The sequence below is a fragment of the Magallana gigas genome, chromosome 1 (assembly GCF_963853765.1).
Source record: "Magallana gigas chromosome 1, xbMagGiga1.1, whole genome shotgun sequence".
NCBI classification, from domain to species: Eukaryota; Metazoa; Mollusca; class Bivalvia; order Ostreida; family Ostreidae; genus Magallana; species Magallana gigas.
The window spans coordinates 53,510,255-53,532,140 of record NC_088853.1 but is presented as its reverse complement, the minus strand read 5'-3'; the positions used below and the strand labels follow the sequence as shown (position 1 = coordinate 53,532,140).

The 21,886-nt window shown below is 33.3% G+C and overlaps 1 protein-coding gene and 1 long non-coding RNA gene across 3 annotated transcripts; both read left to right on the top strand.

Annotated features, from left to right (window-relative positions):
* The first annotated feature begins 2,022 nt into the window (after positions 1-2,022).
* Positions 2,023-9,874, top strand: LOC117685180 (uncharacterized). Its single transcript, XR_010709191.1, has 4 exons — positions 2,023-3,066; positions 3,160-3,195; positions 3,383-3,400; positions 9,779-9,874. It is a non-coding gene; the product is annotated as an uncharacterized lncRNA (long non-coding RNA).
* Positions 9,875-11,058: 1,184 nt separating this feature from the next.
* On the top strand, positions 11,059-17,023 carry LOC117685215 (uncharacterized). Of its 2 annotated transcripts, none has more exons than XM_066070919.1 (4): positions 11,059-11,203; positions 13,184-15,384; positions 15,496-15,567; positions 15,809-17,023. In XM_066070919.1, exons 1-2 carry the CDS (start codon positions 11,109-11,111, stop codon positions 15,087-15,089), a joined length of 2,001 nt encoding a protein of 666 aa, XP_065926991.1. In that variant the 5' UTR covers positions 11,059-11,108; the 3' UTR covers positions 15,090-15,384; positions 15,496-15,567; positions 15,809-17,023. The 2 variants fall into 2 exon arrangements, with proteins under 2 accessions (XP_065926991.1, XP_034315409.2); XM_034459518.2 differs by lacking the exon at positions 11,059-11,203 and adding an exon at positions 12,019-12,121 and having other exon boundaries at positions 15,809-17,021.
* Positions 17,024-21,886: the final 4,863 nt, after the last annotated feature.

The following is a 21,886-nucleotide window of genomic DNA, read 5'->3' as shown; positions in this document are numbered from 1 at the left end:
TACCTATGGTTTCTGCTTCATTTTTTTTTGTTTCAGAAATAAAATTCCGCACAAGAAAAATAACGATAAAATTATTTATTTCTCTTAAATATTAGTTTAAGTCGCTGTACTTGCAGGGAAGTGCGTCAAGTAATGAGAAATCTCGCGCAAGCGATTAGCGACTTGGACGACCTACCATGTCCGTGAGTAATTGATAATAGAAAAAAAAATAACACGATTTAATTTAAAAAGTTAGCTACAAGTGATTCATTGTTTTTTAAAACACACATTACAATGAGAACTTCAGCCAGACAAATGTAAAGTAAAAAAGTAAATTTAAGGATAACTTGAAATATGAAGCAACTTTGTGTGAAAATATCTTTTTAGAATGTAGAACGAATTTGTAAATTAGTCTTTTCATATTTTTTTTGGTTTAAGTATGGAGCAGTGTGCCACTCCAATTCTTTCTTCGTAAGTGTCGGATGTGTTGTTTTTAGAAATAAAACGTACTCTCCAGTGTATTTGATTTTAATCTCCGTTCTGTTTACTTAAACCAAATTTTTCTTCATGATTTACACTTAAAAACAATAAAATTGATCATCATTTTCCCCCATATGTAAAGTACTCCACTAGCATCCAGAAAGAGGACGTACAGCTCCTCACCGGGATGTTCGTCAGGGTTAGTATTCTTTTTCCCAAAATTAAAAGTTTCGAATTCAATTGTTTTATTGTTCAGAAATAATAAATTCTACACTCAACTTTCACTCAAAATTAATAGCATTTCATATTCTGTCCGTACATATATAGCACACCGGTGTCAAAGAAGAGGAGGGGAAACCTGTTAGTACATTTTATATTTAATGAAACACAATTTCTAGGAAATGATCTTAGAAATATACGTTTATATTAATTTTTTCATATATTCTTAACTTTAGTCCCTCCACTCCGTCGGAGCCGATTGGGTCAGTAAATTAATTTTGATTTTATCCTTTTAAATATTGATTTCGTAATTTATACATTGTGGTATGCAGTAAATATAATGTTACCCTTAATTCTCATGTTCATTTAGAGTACCCCCCCCCTAATGCGCCGATTCGTCCAACGTTAGTATGATTCTTTTTTATTAAATTGAAATATTTTTTTCACAGAGTTATTTTTTTTAAATGTTTGAATGGTTATATATGTAAAAAAAAATTTTTTGCTCCAATGAATACAAATAATCACACAATTTTTCTTTATTTAAGGTATCCGATGTACAATTGACCAAATAATGATGCGTGGTAAGGTATATATTCTATGAACTCATTTGATAGGTAAAGGTATGTAGTTTCTAAAAATAGATATTTTTTCCCCCCTTAATCACAACGGGGAAGTAACTCTAGCGCGGGAAATCACGCACGGTAAAATACTACTTTTCTTTGACGAAAACATGTGTAATCATATCGACATTAATAATATTTATCAAATAAAAATTGCAAACATATTTCAATAAAAATAAAGTTTTAAAATAAATTGAGTACCTTTATCAATATTTTTATTTGTTTTTTTTTTGAGAATGTTTTACCCCCCCCCCCCCCCACCCCACGTCAGCCGTCGCATTCATAATCCAACGCATATTCCCGTTATTTGGAAATTTCTATTCCTTTACGATTGAGAATTTGTAATTTTAGAATAAAAAATCTAAATTGTTGAGGGTTTTTTTTCATTCAGCAAAATGTTTGCACAAAAAATATTGTTACTAATACAACGAAGTGGTGAATTGCGGGTCACATCAGATGTGTAAAGCGTTACGAACAAAGCGTTGGAGAACCGTGTGAAATATTTTATTAAAATTCATTCCAAACCTTTAACTCGTAGAAAACAGTATACATTGTATTATCTTTTACTCAAAATTGTATTCTTTTTCAACCAAAAAGATTAAGTCAATTTTAAAATGGAGACTGCCGATAAAGTCTGACTACGATGTTTCCGTACCGGTACAATTGTGGAATGCACAATACATTTACATGCTTTACACAGTTATAACAATATATGAATCAACCATAAATGACTCGGTGATGTTGTAATAAACATGCATTTTTTACACGATAAGATTGTGTACAAATACCACACATAACATCGGACAACGGCTATCTGGCGGAAGCTGTCAATCAAATTTTGAGTATTTGATTTTATTGGATGGTGACGCGCCTCTTTTATGTAAACAGCTAAATGAAACGAATTGACCTTAAAGCAGTCGGAATCAGTATCTAATAGTATTATTTGATTGATATAGATTCCAGCGATTTGAAGGGTGAAAAATGTACCGTTCATGCATACACATGTAATTTGAAATGCGAGAGAAGAAATATAATCAGTGATTAGAGATTTTATTATATGACTTCATTATTCTTGTTAACTTGATTTACGGAAAATAACAAGGATATGTTTAAACACAATAATTACAATTAACGTGTACAAGCATTTCAACCAGGAAATCCGTATGCATGGTACTTATTAAAATAGTTAGTAGCAAATACGCCGTTATACAATGTTAGGTCCGAAACACTCTGTATGTATAATGAAATTAGGTATACAAAAATTGAACAAATTGAATAGGGCCATACAATTACAAGATTACCCCCCATGCCAATTCAAGTTATGCACAGTTACAATATCTACAAAATCAATGATTAAAAACGACCTTCTAAGTATTTTTCGACGAAATACGTGACTTGTGCACTGCAAACTTTACTCGATAAATTAGGGTTTTTTTCTTCACGTTATTGCAAGAGCGCCGCGGGAAAAAATAACGTTATACAACGGCAAATGACGTAAGGCTGCTACAACGTCACAGTCAGCGTAAGGGGGAAAAGTTAAAATAACTCGTTTTAAAATTAAGAAAAAAAATATTGCTTGACTTCATGCATCAATTGTTTATTCTTTATTGTTTATTATGTTACATCAAAAATAGTGCGACTTTTTGAAAATTTATTTCAAGCTCCGTAATCTACCGAGCTCATCCCGTAAAATCCCGAGCTCTCAGGCTCAATTGTACATCGGATACCTTAACAGGAAAAAGATCGAAATCATCTCAATGAGTAATGAGTAAGTTACGTAACAAATTTACATGTTTCATTTAGTTTAAATTTAAATATATATAGATTTTTTTAGTTTCAAATTTATCTCCTTTTACCGTAGTTCAACCACGGAGAGTTACTGCCTTCTGAACAGTAGGTATGTATGTCTTTTTTAATCACCATAGAATATCTGTTATATTAAATACTAACTGTATGATATTTATGTTATTTTTAATTGTCATGGTTTTGGATGTTTACGTTATTTATTCATGCTTTTATGTATAACATTATCTAACCAATTTTTCACATTTTCTTTACACTGTCTTTTAATCATTTTATTTTAGTTTCGAGAGACAACTGCTGTGAGTAATTATTTTATATAATAACGATTTCATTAAAAAAAAAAGAAAGAGAAAATTAAAGATAAATTTTTACGTGTATGTAAATTAAGAACTATGAAATACAGTTATTTGTTAACAAATATTTATTCATTATTTCATTAGATAGTCTATTTTTATTCTTTTTTTTTCTTTCATTTATTTATTAAGGTCTTCCGTTTCCAACGGAAGACCTTTCTATTATTGTGCGGGTTAAGATTATTCTTATTTTTCTTTTTTTTTTTTTTCTTCCTAGACGCGAACTTTGAGGCTTCATATCGTGCTCATTTCTGAACGGTTTTTGCTCAAATTTTCAGGGCTAATGGACTTTACAAAACACTATCTTCATCAATTCATAAAAGTTAGAATTCCCTTTCCGTTAATGAGTTATTCCCCTTTTAAAAATTTTTAGGGCCTTTGGTTTCCAGACAAAGGCTCCGAGACTATGATAGCAGGGAATGGGAATCCAACGAATTTGAATAACAAAGACATTGAAGTTGTATACATCGGTTTTTGTTTTTGGATTACGTTCCTTATTTAGGAAAAGGTAGGGGGTCAAAAATCAGGATTCCAAAAAGTGCAAAAAATTAGACATATTTTCCTTTATATCTTTTTAACGAAAAATATTTTGTTAAGACATGTAGAATAAAAGTTGTGCAGAATATCAAGGGCTTTCATTTGACACCAATAAAAAAGGGCTGGCCCCTTAAATTAAGGGCCAATAGCCCCTAAAAGTTTTTGCTTAATAACTCAAAAACGGTTAGGATTTTGATATAGATGTCGCTGGAAAAGTTGTTTGTTGGGATCTCATAAAGGTCGTAACAATATTATTTTGTAAGTGATTTGTGTAGTATGAGTGTAAAAAGCTTTACATGTTGACATGTACCTGTTTTCATTTGACAAGTTAACGAAAGTCTTTGTGCGTACAACTGGCATAAAGTTGCCGCAGAAAGTATGCTGGTTTATACAGGAGGCATTAATTTATAAGAATTTTTTTTTTTGTTGGAGTACATGCTTTTTTTTTAGGAGTTTAAGTCATTGTTGTTAAGTTCTTATAGTGCACAATCATTAAAAACGGCAATTGGAAAACAAAACATTCTTTTTCTTTTCTATTTAACCACAAAATATGGAATTAAAAAACTGTATGCATTACATTTTATTTATTAACTCCATGCATTTAAAATCTACCTTGAATCAGAGCTGTGTATGTGTGTACCATTACGTAAGCTCTCCCTCGCCCGCGGCCGAGAAAATCGGTCACCATGCTCGCGGCTGTAGCGGTCAGCGGTTATCTAATACACGAGAGCTGTGTCTCTCATATACATGTATGAGTTTATTTAGCCGCGAACTCGATGATTGGTTTCGTTTAATTTTGATTACACATAATTTTTTTATGGATTAAACGATTGGGTGTCAATTAAGAAATCGTTCAGTTAATTAATAAAAGCAATGTCATTCTCAATCTAAAGCAATAATAGACACAGATCAATTGTGGGTTTTAAGTTTAAAATAAATAACTTCGATTTGATAGAGTATGGTCATTATACTGCAAACTTTTCAAATCTTCCTGGGTTCTGAACTGTGCCTGTCTGTGCGTTGTACATGTACCTTTACGTAATATATCCTTCGCCAACGGCCGATGAGATCAGCCACGGCTGCACTACCTAGCGGTAATTAAGCGGGTATTTAATACACAAGATTCTCACACCGCGACGCACACTTACATTCATGTGAACGTGTTTGAGTTAATATAGCCGTAAAAACAGGAACTGTTTTAATTTATTCCTATAAAAGTTTGTCCATCTTGTATTTATTCAATTGAACATTTGAGTGTAAATGAATATTAATGAGCGATATTACTCCAAATCGTAAACATCGTACATGTAAGACATAAATTAATGGTTAGTTTGTTTATGTAAAATATTTTAGAAACTGCACAAATAATGTTTTAAATCAACCCCCCCCCCCCCACACACACACATCCAAATAGTAAACCTTTAAATGATGATCATCCCTCGCACATGGCTGAGGAGAACCGGCGCGAGTGGACAAGTAATCCGGGGTCGGTTCGTGTTCTTCTATATGTGCCTTATCGCACGTTCATGTTTCATATTTTGCACGGACACAACTATATTTTATTATGTTTTCAACTATTATATTCGTTTAAGATGAAAGGATAAATTCATTATACTTGTACAGTTGATTAAGCATTGATTTATAGATAGCATACAAGGTAGTTTAAAAATCAAATTATAATCAAAGTTCCATGTAACATGTTTGCAGTAGGTGCTAGCACGATAAAAAATGTCCTGAATTGAGGCAATCGATGATTTAAAAAAATAAAATCACATGAATTTTAAACAACTTTAGATTAGATTCTATCAGTCACATATTAATCACTTCTGTAGTTTTTCTACATGGTCGTTCGTTTCTTTGTAGAAGCGAACTCATTGCTGCCCCCTCCCGCCCCGCTGACAGGAGCTCGCGCTGGACTTTTTTAATTGTCAAAACGATATCAAGATCTATCGAAAATCATTTTTGGTGGCTTCTTCTCATGTGTAACATTTTGTTTCACTTTCCCACCCGTTTGTTTATTCGGCCAGTCTGTGTAAATTCAATCGCCACATGCGACCGAGAATCTTGTGTCGCTTCAGCGCACACAGCTCGGAACATATATAGCCCCAGGTCATCAATTGTTATATAATTGAGTAACTGTTGGAATGGTGCTTTTACATAAAATAATAAATAATAAAATCATCCAGAAAAAAAGTTACCGTAACTCAATAGTGAATACCAAAAATAAAATCCGTATGATTGCTAACTGAAATCGGTTTTTCAGTATTCGGCGGGATTTGATTTTTCTGCTAACATTAGTATTTTATTGGTTTCAGAGATTACGATGTAAAAACACAAACAGTAAATACACCTGATATTATTTACATTGATAATGTTGAAAAATATTTAAAATTAAATTAGTCACATTCGTAAGAAAAAAATGTTCTACGAACAACCGATTATTTTTTTCCTATGTCGTATCATTCACGCGTAAATAAGTATGTTCTGTACATATATATACATGAACCCAGAAAATTCAAATGATTACACAAAAAAGAAAGTTGTAATTAGTATTTCGGAATTTTTTTCTGAAAGTAATTTCACATTGTATTGAATAGAACAAGAAATAAAAATGATTTAAATTTTTGACTCAATGTTCGTATATATTACCGGCGCTTCGTACATGTGTAACGGCGTACAGTGTATAGATTATTATGATCTGTTCGAATTAAGTACCATGCGTAAAGATTCCCATAATAATTACTAGTAATTGCATGACTGTGTATATTGTAAGCAAATCCCTGTGTGTTAATAAAATGTGTATGCTTCATCAAATACTGATTCCGATTTCCTTGAAGTCATTAATTTTCCATTGGCTATTGACAAAAAAAGAGACGCTTGACCATCCAATGAAAACAAATACACAGAGGTTGATTGACAGGTTCAACCAGGTGCAGGAGACACCCGATGTCCGAGGTTATGTGTGCTGCTTGTACAAAGTCGAATGGTCTCAGTAAGAGTTATCGATGTAAATAAATAAAAAAATATACATGCTTATCAAAACATGATCGTTTAAGTTACAGCGAAGTACATTGAAGCGTTTAATAGGGGTTTACTCCAGAAAAGTTTCTACCTAATGTTTTCACTGATCTTTGTCCAATCAGATCGTAGCTGGGCGGAGTTAAGACATTGCCGCTCGTGACTTTAATGAGAGAAAGAAAAGAGAGAGAGAGAGAGTTGAGTAAATTATAAGTGGTGCCGATAAAGGAATAATCATTAGTTATAAACTTGCAAACAAATTAATTAAGGTCTGTATATAAAAATTACATGTATATCCTATATTGTATAACTTTAAAGCTTTTTAAAGAACGATTGTGAAAATTTCTTTGGCCGCGCGCCGTCGACAACATGCACATGAATAAGAATGACGTAGCTTATATTCAACTAAATTTCCTAGCATGGAGTCCGAGAATACGGACATTAAATATTTTAAAATGCGAGCGAATAATCACTTATGAACATGATGAATTTAGATGTAGTGTAAAGGAAAGGCAACGGAGGCGGATGCTTAGTGGAAAAGTAAAACGTCTAAGGTAAAGAATGTTTCACACTGAGGAACCATGAAGAAAGTTTTTATACATAGTAAATTTTCAACCTATGTTTAATTCCAGGAAGATTCGGCAAACTTTGATTTAATTATTAACGGTAACACTTGTAATAAAAACAGTTTATTAAATATTCGTACAGTCTTCGATGTTTGAAATTACCTTATCCTATTACTGATCTATATATAGACATCGTTGTTCCCTGGTTAAAGAATTTCAAAACACTTCAAAGTTTCATAAATTTATAAGATATACTATGTCCCGAGTTTTTTCTTCCACCACTTTTTGCTTGATATTTCAATAATAGTAAATACCTTTGTGCTCAAACTACGTTCATCCACTTATATGAAAAAATGTCCAGATTATATGTGTTGAAACGCCCCCTCTACCGCTTCAGGTTTCAATACACATCCCAATATTGAAAGTCTACGAGGATTTTGCATTGCATCAGCCATTAATAAGCCCAGGTGATAACGTTAAAAAATTGCGCGAGGTATCCCGAGTACTTCCGAATGGAGAAAAGATGTAAACATTTCCCATTATAAATCTCCGTAAGAAAATTGTTTTCGTTCCTGTGAAATTTTATGAGTGAAAATTGTTCAATGAAGATATCTTGGATATATTCCCTTTCATCAATTGAAAGTGAATTGAAGTGTCAGTGAGTTCCGAATGAAATCTGATGAATGTTTCACGCGGTTCTCGCACGCTTTGTCCGAAACGATTTACACGCTTTGCCCGAAACGCTAAATGGTTTACACGAAACGCTTCACAATCACACGAAACGCTAAACGGTTTACACGAAACGTTTCTCGCACGTAAGTCGCACGTTTTTTGGTATAGTAGTACGTTGCAGGGTCTGTAAATTTTGTCATCACGCAACAATTCTAAACTTGCACATAGTTTTCAAAAATTTAAAAATATTTTTAAATAAAGAAGTTATCTTAGAGAAAAGGTTACGTGTTTTGTAGGCGGGTTCGGTTTTTAAATCAAAGTACTGATGTACTGACGAGAGTTGATTTTATCGAATATTATTTATTTTAAAATCAACGATATGCTTGTTTGCTTGGCAAGTAGTTTATAATCTGCATTTGAATTATGCACATTTTTATGATATGAATTCTCTAACTTTTCCGTCTAGAACTTCGAGAAAACCTCTAATGAATCATGTTGTGTAATATTTTAAAATAGAATTGATTTCATCAAACTATGTTTTGGTATTCCAAATATTTCAAAAATTGTATGGATCCAACCAATAATGAACTCTAGTCTCGTTCAACCAGATGCTTGGCTGTCTCCGTTAATCTCCGACAAGTAAGAGATACCAGGTCACGTGATAGCTTGATGATGCGACCTCTAAATATAGACTGACTCTCTACTTGCCGGAGATGTAAGGAGACAGCCGATGGTTGGACGAGACTATATATTGAACTAGCGTAGGAATATACACAACTAAAAAAACTTCAAATTGTTCGTACCATTAAAAATCTGACTATTTCCAAGGTATTTATAAAAAAGTTTCCTTTAAAAAAATGCTTCATTATTTTCAAGAACTAAGTCTTGTCAGCGGCGATGATTTGTGCTTAGGTGCAAACACAGTTTCAGTTTCGGTATGCTAGAGTAACTGCATAGGAGAGTTGATTAAAATCAACTCCCAAAAAACACAATTCCTCACATGAATCATGAGTACATGTAACAATGCTTGCTACCCTCTGAAAATTTAACTCGCCATTAAACATCTCATTTTTTAAAGAATATTTGAAACGATTACATAAACTGTGTTCGACAGATAGTTTTCCTATAACATTTTCTTTCTTTCTTTTTCAAAACACGTTTTATATACAGGCTTTCAATCACAACACATTTGTATAACAAAAGCAGAACTGAAAGTTTAGTCATTATAAATTATTGACACCATATCACATACATTTTCAACTCGCAGCAACAACGGAAGACCTACTCGTGGCTTTGCCACGAGCTCTGCTCTAGTTAATTCTATATTTAATTATTTTTTATTTGGTTTATATTAATTTATTTTTTTTTAACATAGGAATGACACTGTATTTGGGTTAGTTTATATTTAAGGTTGAAAATAAGATAGATATAATGGGAATATTATTGTCACAAATATATATATATAAATGTTAATGAATTAGATAAAAATTTCTCTAACTTAATGATGAGGTTTGTGTACAATAAATTTCAGATCTCTTGAGGGAAATACAAGCACGGCCTCGGCCAGCACCTCCACCGCGGCGATGGAGCAAGAGGAGCCCGAGGAGCCCGAGAAATAATTGGAAAAGTAAGTCTATATTGATGATTGAAAATAAAATGAATGCACTGAAATAAACTTTACAAATGAATATTTTGAATATAATTTAAAAAAAAATTAAATGAAAAAAAATATTTTGTCATGAATTTAACAGTATTTTCTTTGATTAAATTTCTTAGATAAAATTAACAAACAAAAAAATTGAATATAACTTCAAAAAAAAAAATGTATTTTTTTTGTCATGACTTTAACAGTGTTTTGTTTGAATAAATTTCTTAACTTAAATAAACAAACAAATATTTCAAATACATAAATGAAAAAAAAACTAATAAATCAAATGTATTCTTTTTCCTTTGAATTTAGCAATATTTTGTTTGATTTAATTTCAGATTAACAGAGGAGAAAATGGACATGTTTTAAAATTAATAAATATTTTTTAAAAGTGTTTGCATTGTTAGTTGTGTATATTGCAATTGAATTGCTTGAAAGAAAAAAAAACTGGTATCTATAGTTCCAGAAATCTGGAGACTGAGCAATGGATTGATTAATAAAAAAAATTCTGCTTTGGGGTGATGACTCATATTTCCAAGCACATTGGGAAAAAAAAGTTTTCAATATATTCAAGAAAGTAACATTAAAGTTTGCGTTTAAGAAAAAAGAGGCATTTTTTTTAATATAACTATCTCTTGGACGAAAATGTACAGAAGACAATGTGTACAAATACCGTTTATCATTGTGTCCGGTATTTCCGATGACGCCCTTGGGTACTTCTGATTTTTTTCTCATCAAATATAATGATTGATTTATCTCGTTGCTGTTTCCACAAACAATAACTCTATCAAATATTTACAACTTTAATTTTTTTTTAAACTTGTTTCTATTTAAACAAACATTAATTGAGTTTTTAAATTATTAGTTAAAGACTGGGGGGGGGGGGAGGGGAGTTTCCATTGGCGTCTTCGGGTATTCCAGATCCCCTATTGTTATTCATAAACGATATTCTATGTAATTGCCTCAATAATTTCTTGAGTGAATTTGTGACGTGGAAAAATACAATGACGATGTTTAATACACATGAGTAGATTATGTATGGTTTTGGAAAAAAAATGTAGAGCCAATGTTTTTTTACACATGATCGCTTTTCACCAATCATTATTGAAAAATCAAGAATAATGAGTTTAAAAAAATCACTGTGTTACCGGTACATATCATATCGAGCTTAAACTTTGACTAGTAAAGACGTTATTACCGTAGAAAATTCAAAATGTTTCAATGTGGATATTGTCACTTGATTTTCTCGGATTATCAAACCATGTATCATCACGAAAAAACTCATGAGAAGGAATACTTACCACAAAGGTAGGAACGTATATAATACATATTTTTTAAAATTTAGTAATGCAACAGACACGCAAATTAAATATGTATAGGTATTGTTAGATCAATTTAAATGAAATAATTGCCCCCCCCCCCTTTTTCCTCTGGTAAAATCACTGGTTAAAGGGAGACAATCGAACTTCGGACACAAAACATAGGCCGTATTTTCTTTCCTTTGAAATGATCAGTTATATCGCCAAATGAATAAATAATTAATGAAAAATATTAAATAGGATTACGAAAAACTACATATACCGTAGTAATTATTAAGAGAGAGAGAGAGAGAGAGAGAGAGAGAGAGAGAGAGAGACCAAATAAAGAAATGTTCTGGTCAGCGGGAGGTAATGCGTAGGATTCGATACACATGACGATTAGACACTTTGTCTTTCCTTCTCTTTGTAATAATTCATCATATCTCAATAAATAAATGAATATATAAAATAATGAATAAAAACGTTTAGTCTATTTAAGATCACGACACAGGTCGATACGCATTTGTAATGTTCAAGATCTTACAAACATCATTACTGTTTACCTGAGAGAGAGAGAGAGAGAGAGAGAGAGAGAGAGAGAGAGAGAGAGAGAGAGAGGGAGAGAGAGAGAGAGATTTGATATTGAACACTTTAAGGAGTGTACTGGTCAACGAAAGGTAATGCGTAGGATTCGATACACATGACGATTAGACACATTGGCTTTACTTTTCTTTGTAATAATTCAATATATAACAATAAACAAATAAATATATAAAATTGTGTAGTGTCCCGAAACTATTCTTTCCGGATTTGTTGGTTTTCACTTTACATCTATTGACTGTATTCCGGATGTGATCGATGACATCAGTGCCAACCTCGTGGGTTCCAGAACCCTGCTTATTTTATCGTCTTTAAAGCCACCTATGTAGTAAGTCTTGTGTCTTCTCATTATTACGATGTGTGGCCAATGCATAACACTCGTTTTCTAGTCATATATGATTTTTTGACTGTCATATTGAGTCGATGAGAATTGGGCGCGGTTTTGCCTGTCTTTGTTTTGGTCGTTCATTTTGTTCGCAGCAATTGATTGATTATTGTATCTGCAAACATGCTAGGGATACACTATTTTAATGTCTGTTTATTAAATCATGGAAATGATTTCGATGGAGTAAGCTGTTCTTTGAGATGTGTTAAAATTTAAAACCATGGAAACCCACTCTTGTCATATTTTTTGTGTCTGTTTCATATTGAGATTGTTTACATTTTGTATTCTTTGTTTGTAGTTTTTTACCCTCTCCGGAGAATTTCGTTTTCTTTTTATGCAAAATTTGTAATCGAAACATTTCTTAAGATTGACTGCATTATCATTTCTTTAAAAGAATCGGTAACACTGTGTTGCACTACAACGCGAGTTCTTTATGAAATAAAATCTAGAGCAGTGCTTGTTGAACTGTAACGACTAGGACTTTTAAAAAGAACTAAAGCAGTGGTTTTTGCACTGTAACGACTAGGACTTTCCAAATAGACTAGAGTAGTGCTTTTTGCAACGACAAACTAGAACAGTACTTGTTGCGTTGTATCGATTAGGTCTTCAATTCCTAAATTTAAATTTATTTAAAAAAAAATGAAAATATGTAAAAAAAAATACACGTATTTTTTGTCATTAAAAATAGTAAACACATAATCAAAAAAAGAAAATTATTAAATAAATAAAACTTCCTACCAAAATATAATACCAAGTAATTCATATTAAAGATAAAACAAGAATTAAAATTGTTCTAAAATGAAATGGGAGGGGAAAAAAAAATGTTTAGTTCAGTCACAGACTAATTTTTATGTACACTTAATTCAGTGACAGGCTAATTTTCAGTTCAACTTATCATTTTTTTTTTTACATCCTAGATATTTTATTTAAATATTCATTATACAGCTGATTTAGTTTTATAGATAATCAATAGAAATGTTATGTTTGTTTGTTTGTTTTTTTTAGATCAGATGTCCAGGAACAAGACCTGTTCACAGATCTGGAAGACATGGACTGGAGCGAGGTGACTCTTGCCGAAGGTGATGACTTGCTAGATGCGGTCCACTTTCATGACATCGCGGAGTCCTCGTTTCACGGAGATCAATCACTTCTAGAAAACTTGGATACCTTCGACTTTACAGAGTTACCAGGACCTTCCTTCGCTCGGGACTCGACAGTGCAAAATGGAGGCGAGAGGGAAGATTTCAACATCCGTCTGCTTAAGGAAAAGGCTCTCAAGACAATGGGGGTCAAAGAAGTCTCATACGAACTGACTTTCAACGACCGCCTCTTTGGTGAGCAGAACAAAATGAACGAGGTGTTCGACCTTCTCAGGGAAGCCTTCCAGAAAATGATAGATCGAGTCAAAAGAGACCTTCGTCCTGGAGATATTGTCCGTGTGGCCATTCACAACGAAGGACTTGACCTACCGGTGTTCGTTCCCTTCCGTCCAATGGAAAACATGAATACGGACACCTTGCTGGAAACCTTGACCCACGTTCTTAATAGTAATGAGGATGTGGCTTTTGATTCCTCATGTCGGGTCGATGTAGGAGCTATCCGAGGGGGCAAAGGGCGCAAGATGTCGACTTTGGCTCTTAAGATTGCCAAAAAGCGTTCGATTGTGGCGATCTACAACAACGACAACATCTGTCTTGTTCGGGCTACTCTTGTTGCCCTCGCCGGCGCCTGTAAGTCTCATCCAGATGAGTTCCGCAAATGCCAGATGCGACAGCCAACATTCACTGCCGGAGAAATGCTCATTCATTTTGGGGTGTGTCCAATCTGGTATTATAACGATCTACGCGCCAATCATCAGCGGGCACAAGACCTCTTGACGATTCGAGTCTGCGAGGCCCTAGGGATTGTCGCGGACGAACCCTTGACTTATGCCTGCATCCCTCGCCTGGAAGAATTCCTGAATATAAACTTATATGTCATCAGTGCAAGTATGGGGGATAAGTTTTCGTACATCAGCGCCCACCACAATCAAGAACGCAAGAAAGTTTTTCTGTACCACGAAGACATAAACGACAAGGAGCACTTTCACGCCATTCCTAACATCACTGGATTTTCCACCAGTTCTTACTTTTGTCAGCACTGTCTCGTGCCATTTAAGAAACCTTACCGTCACCACTGCGTGAATTACTGTGGCGTGTGTCAGTCGTATGACTGCCGCAAGGGTCGAGAACCCTGTCCGAATGTCACCGGACCTGTCGCTCCCAGGCGTGTTACCAAAGACACAAAACACTCACTGACAAGGGGTTCGTTCCTTGTCAGACCGCATACAAGTGTCCCGTTTGTCTGCAGACCTTTCACATCTCCGACAGAATGCCAGAAGATCATCGCTGCGGACATTACACGTGCAAGTCCTGTCATCAGTATATCGAACCCGAACACCTCTGTTACGCCAGAGCTCACGCGGTCTCCCAGCCAGAGCCACGACGATACATCTTTGCCGACATCGAATCCTCCAAGCGAGACGAGATCGTGCAGTGCTAATTTGGGTACGCTCCCTCACCCGACCCTGACTGTGTCCGCTGTCAAGACCGCTCCTGTGCGAGTTGTCGCCTCTGTCAGCACTGTCAGAAATCACACTGCGGGCAAGCCAGACATTCGTTCGTTCTTGCTGTGTGTCAGACCGCATGTTCGGAATGCAAGGAGGAAAATCGATGCTCCGCTTGTTCCAAGATCGATAAGAAGATCAAGAAGTACCTTAAACCTCCCTGTACCAACACATGTGGGAGACGCGAACGAGTCTTCGAGACCTTGCACGATCTGGGGATCTGAATGTTCAGTGACACGCACAAGGGGTTTACGGTCTTCTTCCACAACCTTTCTTATGACGGCTGCTTTCTCATTCAATACCTGATTTCGCAGACCATTTGCCCGTCTACAGAGGCAGTAAGATTCAGATGTTCAACGTCGGTAAACTGAACATCAGAGTCTTGAACTCGTTCAATTTTCTGCCCATGGCCCTCGGGAAACTGCTAAAAGCATTTCAGCTCGACTCCCTGAAAAAGGGATACTTTCCTCATTTTTTTTACCAGTGTTGCCAAGTTGACATACTTATCCCCCCGCCGAAACTTACGGATCTGATAGGACAAGTTCATTTTTTTCACCAGATCTGAACAATTTCATTTTACCCTCCAAAAAGTAATTATTATGTAAGTAGTTTTTTTCTTTTACATCTGTGCACATTTTATTTTATTTATTTTTGTCTTTATTTAACCTATTAATTTATTTTTAAATATTCATTTCTTCATTTTTTTTTTTAGAAGTAACTTGACAGAAAATAGCAGTCTTTCGGTTCAATTCACAGAAAATAACAGTCTACATCTCACATTCAGGTATGGTGTTTTATTTAAAGCAAATTTAAAAAAAATAATTTACTGTAGAGAAAAAATAGAAAAAAAAACTTTTTTATACAAATCTAGACCATTCTCCTCCAATAAAAGCATAAACATTTTGTCTACCAAATGTTTATCCTTGTTTTAATTTTCACTAATTTTTAAACACAAAATATAAAATCATGTATCATTGTAACTCCCTTCCTTTTTTTAAAAAAAACTTCTTTTAATAAAATTACAGTTATCCCAAGCTCCCCTTAAAATCTACCAAAGAAGCGGGTACTTCTTGTGAAGACCTAGAGCAGATAAGAGATGAGGAAGAAGTAGATGAAGAAGACAGAAATGAAGAAGAAGAGGAATTATCAGAAGAGCAAGAAGAAATGGAGATTTGCATTGACAATAGTTTATTGAAGATGATTCAAAGACAAGAAGAGTTGAAAGAAGAGAAAGAAGAAATTGAAAGACGCTTAACAGACTTTCAGTCGAGATTTGATAACATTGAAGAAGAACTTGAGGATATCATGTATTTAATGGATTAACGGAAATTTTAGCAGTGCATGTATAGTTTGTAGAGTTACCTCTCTTTTCTCATCATTAAGTAGTTTATCATGATTAAAAAAAACTTACCTTTTCACTGATGTCTAGATGTGAAATGAAAAAATGCCTTTATCTCATAAAACATTTTTTTTTGCCTTATATACATGTCTGTATTTATCACTTCTAAAAATATTCTTTGTAAAAAATACGTATAAGTTCATCACGTTTATGCAATACCATTCACTATTTTTTTTAGACATTATTACAAATGATAGCGAGTATGTCCTATATATAAAGCATATTCTTATAATACTGATGTTATTTTAAGAAAAAAATTGAACATATTTTTACTTTGTTTTTTTATAGAAACATATTATAATACCCGTCATTATTCTTGCTTCCTACAGTTAATTATCACAAACTTACTGATTAAGCATATGAAAAAACTAACTGTTGGTTGTCAAGAAAAGTCTTTCATTATAAAGTACATTAGGTGAAAAAAAAACCTTTTTACCTACTGTATTCGAATTATACTTCAAAAGAAGCTACTGTTCTTCCTTCTTTTCTTCTTCTCTTCTCTTTTTCTTCTTTCTTCTCTTCTTCTTTTTTTTCTTCTTCTTGGCTAATAATATATTGTCCGTAATCATGATCGAACATATATATTAATTGACCATTGATTTCCCTCAACCGCCCGGTAGGATAGGGATCCATCTCTATTTCCCAATCCCAGTCTTCATGCTCAGGGACTAGAAAAGCAGTATCCTGTCCGTTTACTGCAGAGGAAGACGCTTCGTTTGGTGTTAAGGGCATTTTGAAAAATGATAAAAAATTGTAACTACTCTTTAAAATATACCCTAAACTTTTTTTAATATACACCCTTTTTTAATGTTCAAGTGCGCATGCTACATCACCGCATTTTCCGTGTATTTTTTAAATAAAATATCTCTCTCTGTGCACAGCTAAGTATACCTTATTTTCACTGTTTGCTCAAAATAGGTCATCCAAATCCATCTATTTTTTCTAAATAAAATTCACGTATTGCTTAATACCATCTATTTTACGTTATCGATACTACAGCGCATGCTCTCAAACCATAGAATCATCTTATGATTTCGTCATAACCTAAAACGTCCTACTTTTTTACGCATGCTCGCTAAATTTGTTTATTCAATCTCTCTTTCTAAAAGCAACCAATGAAAACACGACCTCTATAAATTTACTGTTCTAAAAAGTCCCCCTCTACACGGCCTCAATAGTAACTACGTCATCACCTTTATATTCAATCCTCCAATGAGAACACGACCTGTATATTGCTACCTTTACTAAAAATAGTGATGAAAAATCACCTCTAAAATACAACCTCTCTAAAACAACCAATCAGAAACGACCTCTATAAATGCACTGTTCTAAAAATACCCTCTAGGAGACCCTAATAATTACGTCATCACCTATACCTCCACCTCTATAAGGGTGTATATGCTGCTCATATCTTAAAGCACTGTAAATTCACTTAATTAAAACGCAGCGCATGTTTCACGTCAATAATAGAAATATTCAATGAAATAATTTACTCACACACAGACATTCAAACAAAATAACACTTGTGTTCCACCTCAACTGCTAAATGTCTGTCAAAATTGTCGAATTTGTGTGATTGGTAGAAGTTCATGCAAGGGGAATAGTTTAAAGGGCAAATGAATGATTATCTATACTTAAGTTTACTTCAAATGAGACACATCAAACGTTTACCAAGTCCCGGTAAACACAATGAATAAAAAAATTAGAAAAACAAAATCTAGATCTGCAGATATAGGCCTATGTATTTTGTTTTATACGTAAACAAAAATTTTAAACCTTTAAAATAAATCAATAGATTGACAGATAAATAAGATCCTTTTCTTTAACAAAAAAACTAAACAATTTCTAAATAGAATAGTGTTAATACTAACAGGATTTGATTAATAAACAAACTTCAAACAAAATGATCAGCTGTTTATAGTTTCCGGAAGTTCTAAAATTAAAAACCTGGGAGTTCTTGCTAATAAGAATGTTAAGTCGTACACAGATTGACTTTGACAACAAAAACGAAAGACAATCAAGACAAGACAGTTAACGTATAATAGACAAATCGCAGACACAAACACTGATTTTCAGAATGAAAGTACCTGACTCCTGTCGGTCCTGAGGCTTCTGCCACGGTCCTTGTTATGCAGCTGCTACTCGTTCAGGACTTGATAAGCCGTCCCCTGGGGATTGAAGGAAAATGGAATGGATGTTGTCCCGGTCCGTTGGAAAATTACGTGGGCGCCATTTGTAGCCAGTGGTAAAAAAAGCCAAGCTTGGGTCGTTGTTAAATATTTATTAATACATAATAAACTGGGACAAACAATCCTAAGACTTAAGTATATTGCTATACAATGTACAGTTCTGACCCGTTCAAGGGCTAGGCGGAGAGTGCCAGTCCGGTATAAGATTTTGGCGGGGAAGTTTGCATGCAGAGTTAGTCATGTGACCCTATTGTCCAGTCTTGTCATTGTCCACGTTACATATATTAAACTCTCGTACATAATCACCCACTCTAAACACGTATACCAATCAAACACGCTAGCACTGTAATTTAATATACAAATTATATAACTGGTTACATTTAATTAATTTGTAAGCAAACAAATATTGAAATTCTATATTAAGGTTATTTAAATGCTCACTCCAGCTCTTTTGAGACACGTGATTGAACATATCAAATATGAACAACATTCAAATGTATATTTTCAAAAGTTTAAAATATATTCTACGTATTAATATAGAAAAAATAGCTTTGTTATAAATTTATTCTCTTCGAAAAAGTTTTTTGAAATTTTTTTTATAAAAGAAAAAGAAAATATACTGCGGTAGGCTTATGTCACAGGTGCATTGAACTGAATTTAGCTTATTTTAATTCTCTACCGACTTTCTTTGATGGGGTTTGAGAAATATCTTCGCCGCCGTTTGCCTCACAAGCATCAGATTCATCTGCACTGTGATTACATAGATCTTTGGCAAAGATTTCATCCTCCAAACAATTTGAAAAGAAAGATGTCATAATAGTCTGGGACTTGTTAAAGACAACTTCTATTTTTGTTTTTCCTCTTTCAGTGTTAGTAATTCTTCTTCGAGATAATTTTTTTCAGACTTCACATGTTGATTTTTCTCCCTCAATTTTTCATTCTCAACTTTCAAAACGTTCATCAATTTTTGTACAGATTCTAATTTAATTTGCATTGATTTACAGTTTGCCTTGCATTTTCTATTAACTTTTTTATATCATGTTCCCCTTCATTTTTATCACCTTGTTTTGGTTTGTGAAGCCCCCCAAGTATCTGAAGCTCAATTGTTTCTAAGTAATTAAGTGACTTCTTGATATCTTCCATTATAACTGTAAAAAAAGAGCTAAAAAGTTAAATGTAAATATAAATTGATATCTGAAAACTTTTCTGGTTTCAGAGGAATAGCAATAAAAATCATTTTGTACACAGAACTTTACAATTACTGTAAACGTGTTATATTTGGCCTGTACGATATTTGGCGGAAATTAGTTTTTGAACAGGATGGTGTAGATTTAAATTAGTGTATTCCTGAATGTGACTATATATATATATATATATATATATATATATATATATATATATATATATATATATATATATATATATATCTGCATGACATTTAGATAATCAGAGAGCTGGAGAAAAATAATTAAAAAAAACCCACAGTAAGTAAAGAAGAGGTTGTGGAAAGACCAAAAAACGAAGAATTTAACAATTATTTTATTGGAAGTGGAACGAAATGACTTTCAAGAAAAGCATGCAGCTACCAGGAAAATTAGTTCCCTTTAAAACTTAAAAATAAAAGTTTAGAGCTGCTTGATCCAATTTTATAACAAATTTTCTGAATGGTTTTAAAAATGGTTATACTAAGTACTTGTATAAAAAGAGATATTGCAGTAGTTTTCCTAAATCTATAATTTATAGATTAAGACATTTCGTCGGGACAATGCATCTTATGGTGTATAGCACATCATTTCTAAGGGTGAAATTGATGGTTTTGTCTCCCCGGAAGTTAGTACACTCATAGAAGAGATGGAGCTCTCTCCGCCGGGTCCCGTAGGACGTAGTTGCCGCCTCCCCGACCTGAGGATGCCAAACGTTGTACGTATAATAATATAATGCAATATTATAAGTTTATAAAGGGAAATCCTTATCCCATTTGCTACTGTGGCGGTGTCCGGCATGTTCAACATGGGTGGGTTGATGAACAAATCGCGGAGGGCGTCCTCTGACTCAAAAAGCGAAAAGATTGTGTCCATAATCTATAATATATATAAATAAATATATATATATATATATATATATATATATATATATATATATATATATATATATATATATATATACTGTAAAACGAGAAAATATGGCGCAATTCAAATTTTAGCGCCTTTGGCGCAACTGCCTCTGAGCGCTGAAATTAATAGTACGCCAACAATTCTCCATATGTATTAAATTTCTTCAAGTTGCAAAACAATTACGTCAGTCCATTTTTAGGCTATATAGAAGTGTTCATTTAAATAACAGATGCTGTCGGTTATGTTTGTTTAAACAATTACACAGGTAATTTTGTTCAGTTCAGTTTATTTCACTCAACACCATATAATGGTACAAGAGGTACATAAGAAGAACAAACATATTTACATATATACAATATAGTTGTAAAGTTCAAGAAAGTAAGTGGGGTGAACGAACAATATGATTAATTTTTGAAATAAAGAAACACAGTTTTCTTAATGTGATATAATCGACTGAAGACATGATTTCATAAAACTTTTTAGTATAAGGAGAAGAACAGTAATATGTATCTAAAAATTGACTTCGTAATTTACTTAATGCCTTGCATTCTAATATAACATGAAATTCATCACCAATTTTGTTACAATTACACAAATTACAATAACGTTTACTTCTTTCAACAATACCCCACCTTCCTATTTCAACCGGAAGATGATGATTTGTAGTTCTAAACTTAACTAATATTTTTCTTAATTTACTGGGTAACAAGAGTAAGTAGCGTTCACATTCAAAATTTGTTTTATAAATTCTATATATAACACCCTTAGTCGATTCCTGAATATCGTTATGCCATTTTTGTAAAAATTGATCTCTTAACCTTTGGTTAATAGTTGTCTTAATCCAACTGGAGTTATAATGGTACGATTCATGATCACATCATAAATTTGAAAGCCCGCATTTATCTAAAACATTTTTTAAAGAGCATAGCCATGGATTTAATATTTGTCCCTTATCAAAAAGAATACGTAAATACATATATATGATTTTGCTTAACTTGTTTTCACTGCTATTGATTATGTTGGCCCAGAATGATATCATTCTAGTAAAAATGGTTATATACAGAGGAAATCGTCCAGTTTCACCATATACCATGTAGCTAGGTGTACAACTTTTCAGATTAAGTATGTTTCAAATATTTTAAATGGACACGTTCAATAATCTCAATATTTTCATAACCCCAAGCTTCGCATGCATACAATAAAACTGGTACAACAATTTTATCAAATAAATCTAATTGACAATCAATAGGTAAATTAAAAGTTCTTATCTTCCTTATAACTCCGTACATTGATTTCTGTGCTTGCTCACATAGCCGTTTTTTTGCTTTGAAAAAGGAACCTGTTCCTGAGAAAATTACACCGAGATAAATAAATTCCTTAACTATTTCAATAGGTAAACCA

Bases quoted from the DNA above. Each gene is read 5' to 3' on its own strand.
- LOC117685215 (XM_066070919.1), top strand. From the start codon at position 11,109: ATGTTTCAATGTGGATATTGTCACTTGATTTTCTCGGATTATCAAACC. The intron at 11,204-13,183 runs GTAGGAACGTAT...TGTTTTTTTTAG, and splicing joins AAGGAATACTTACCACAAAG to ATCAGATGTCCAGGAACAAG.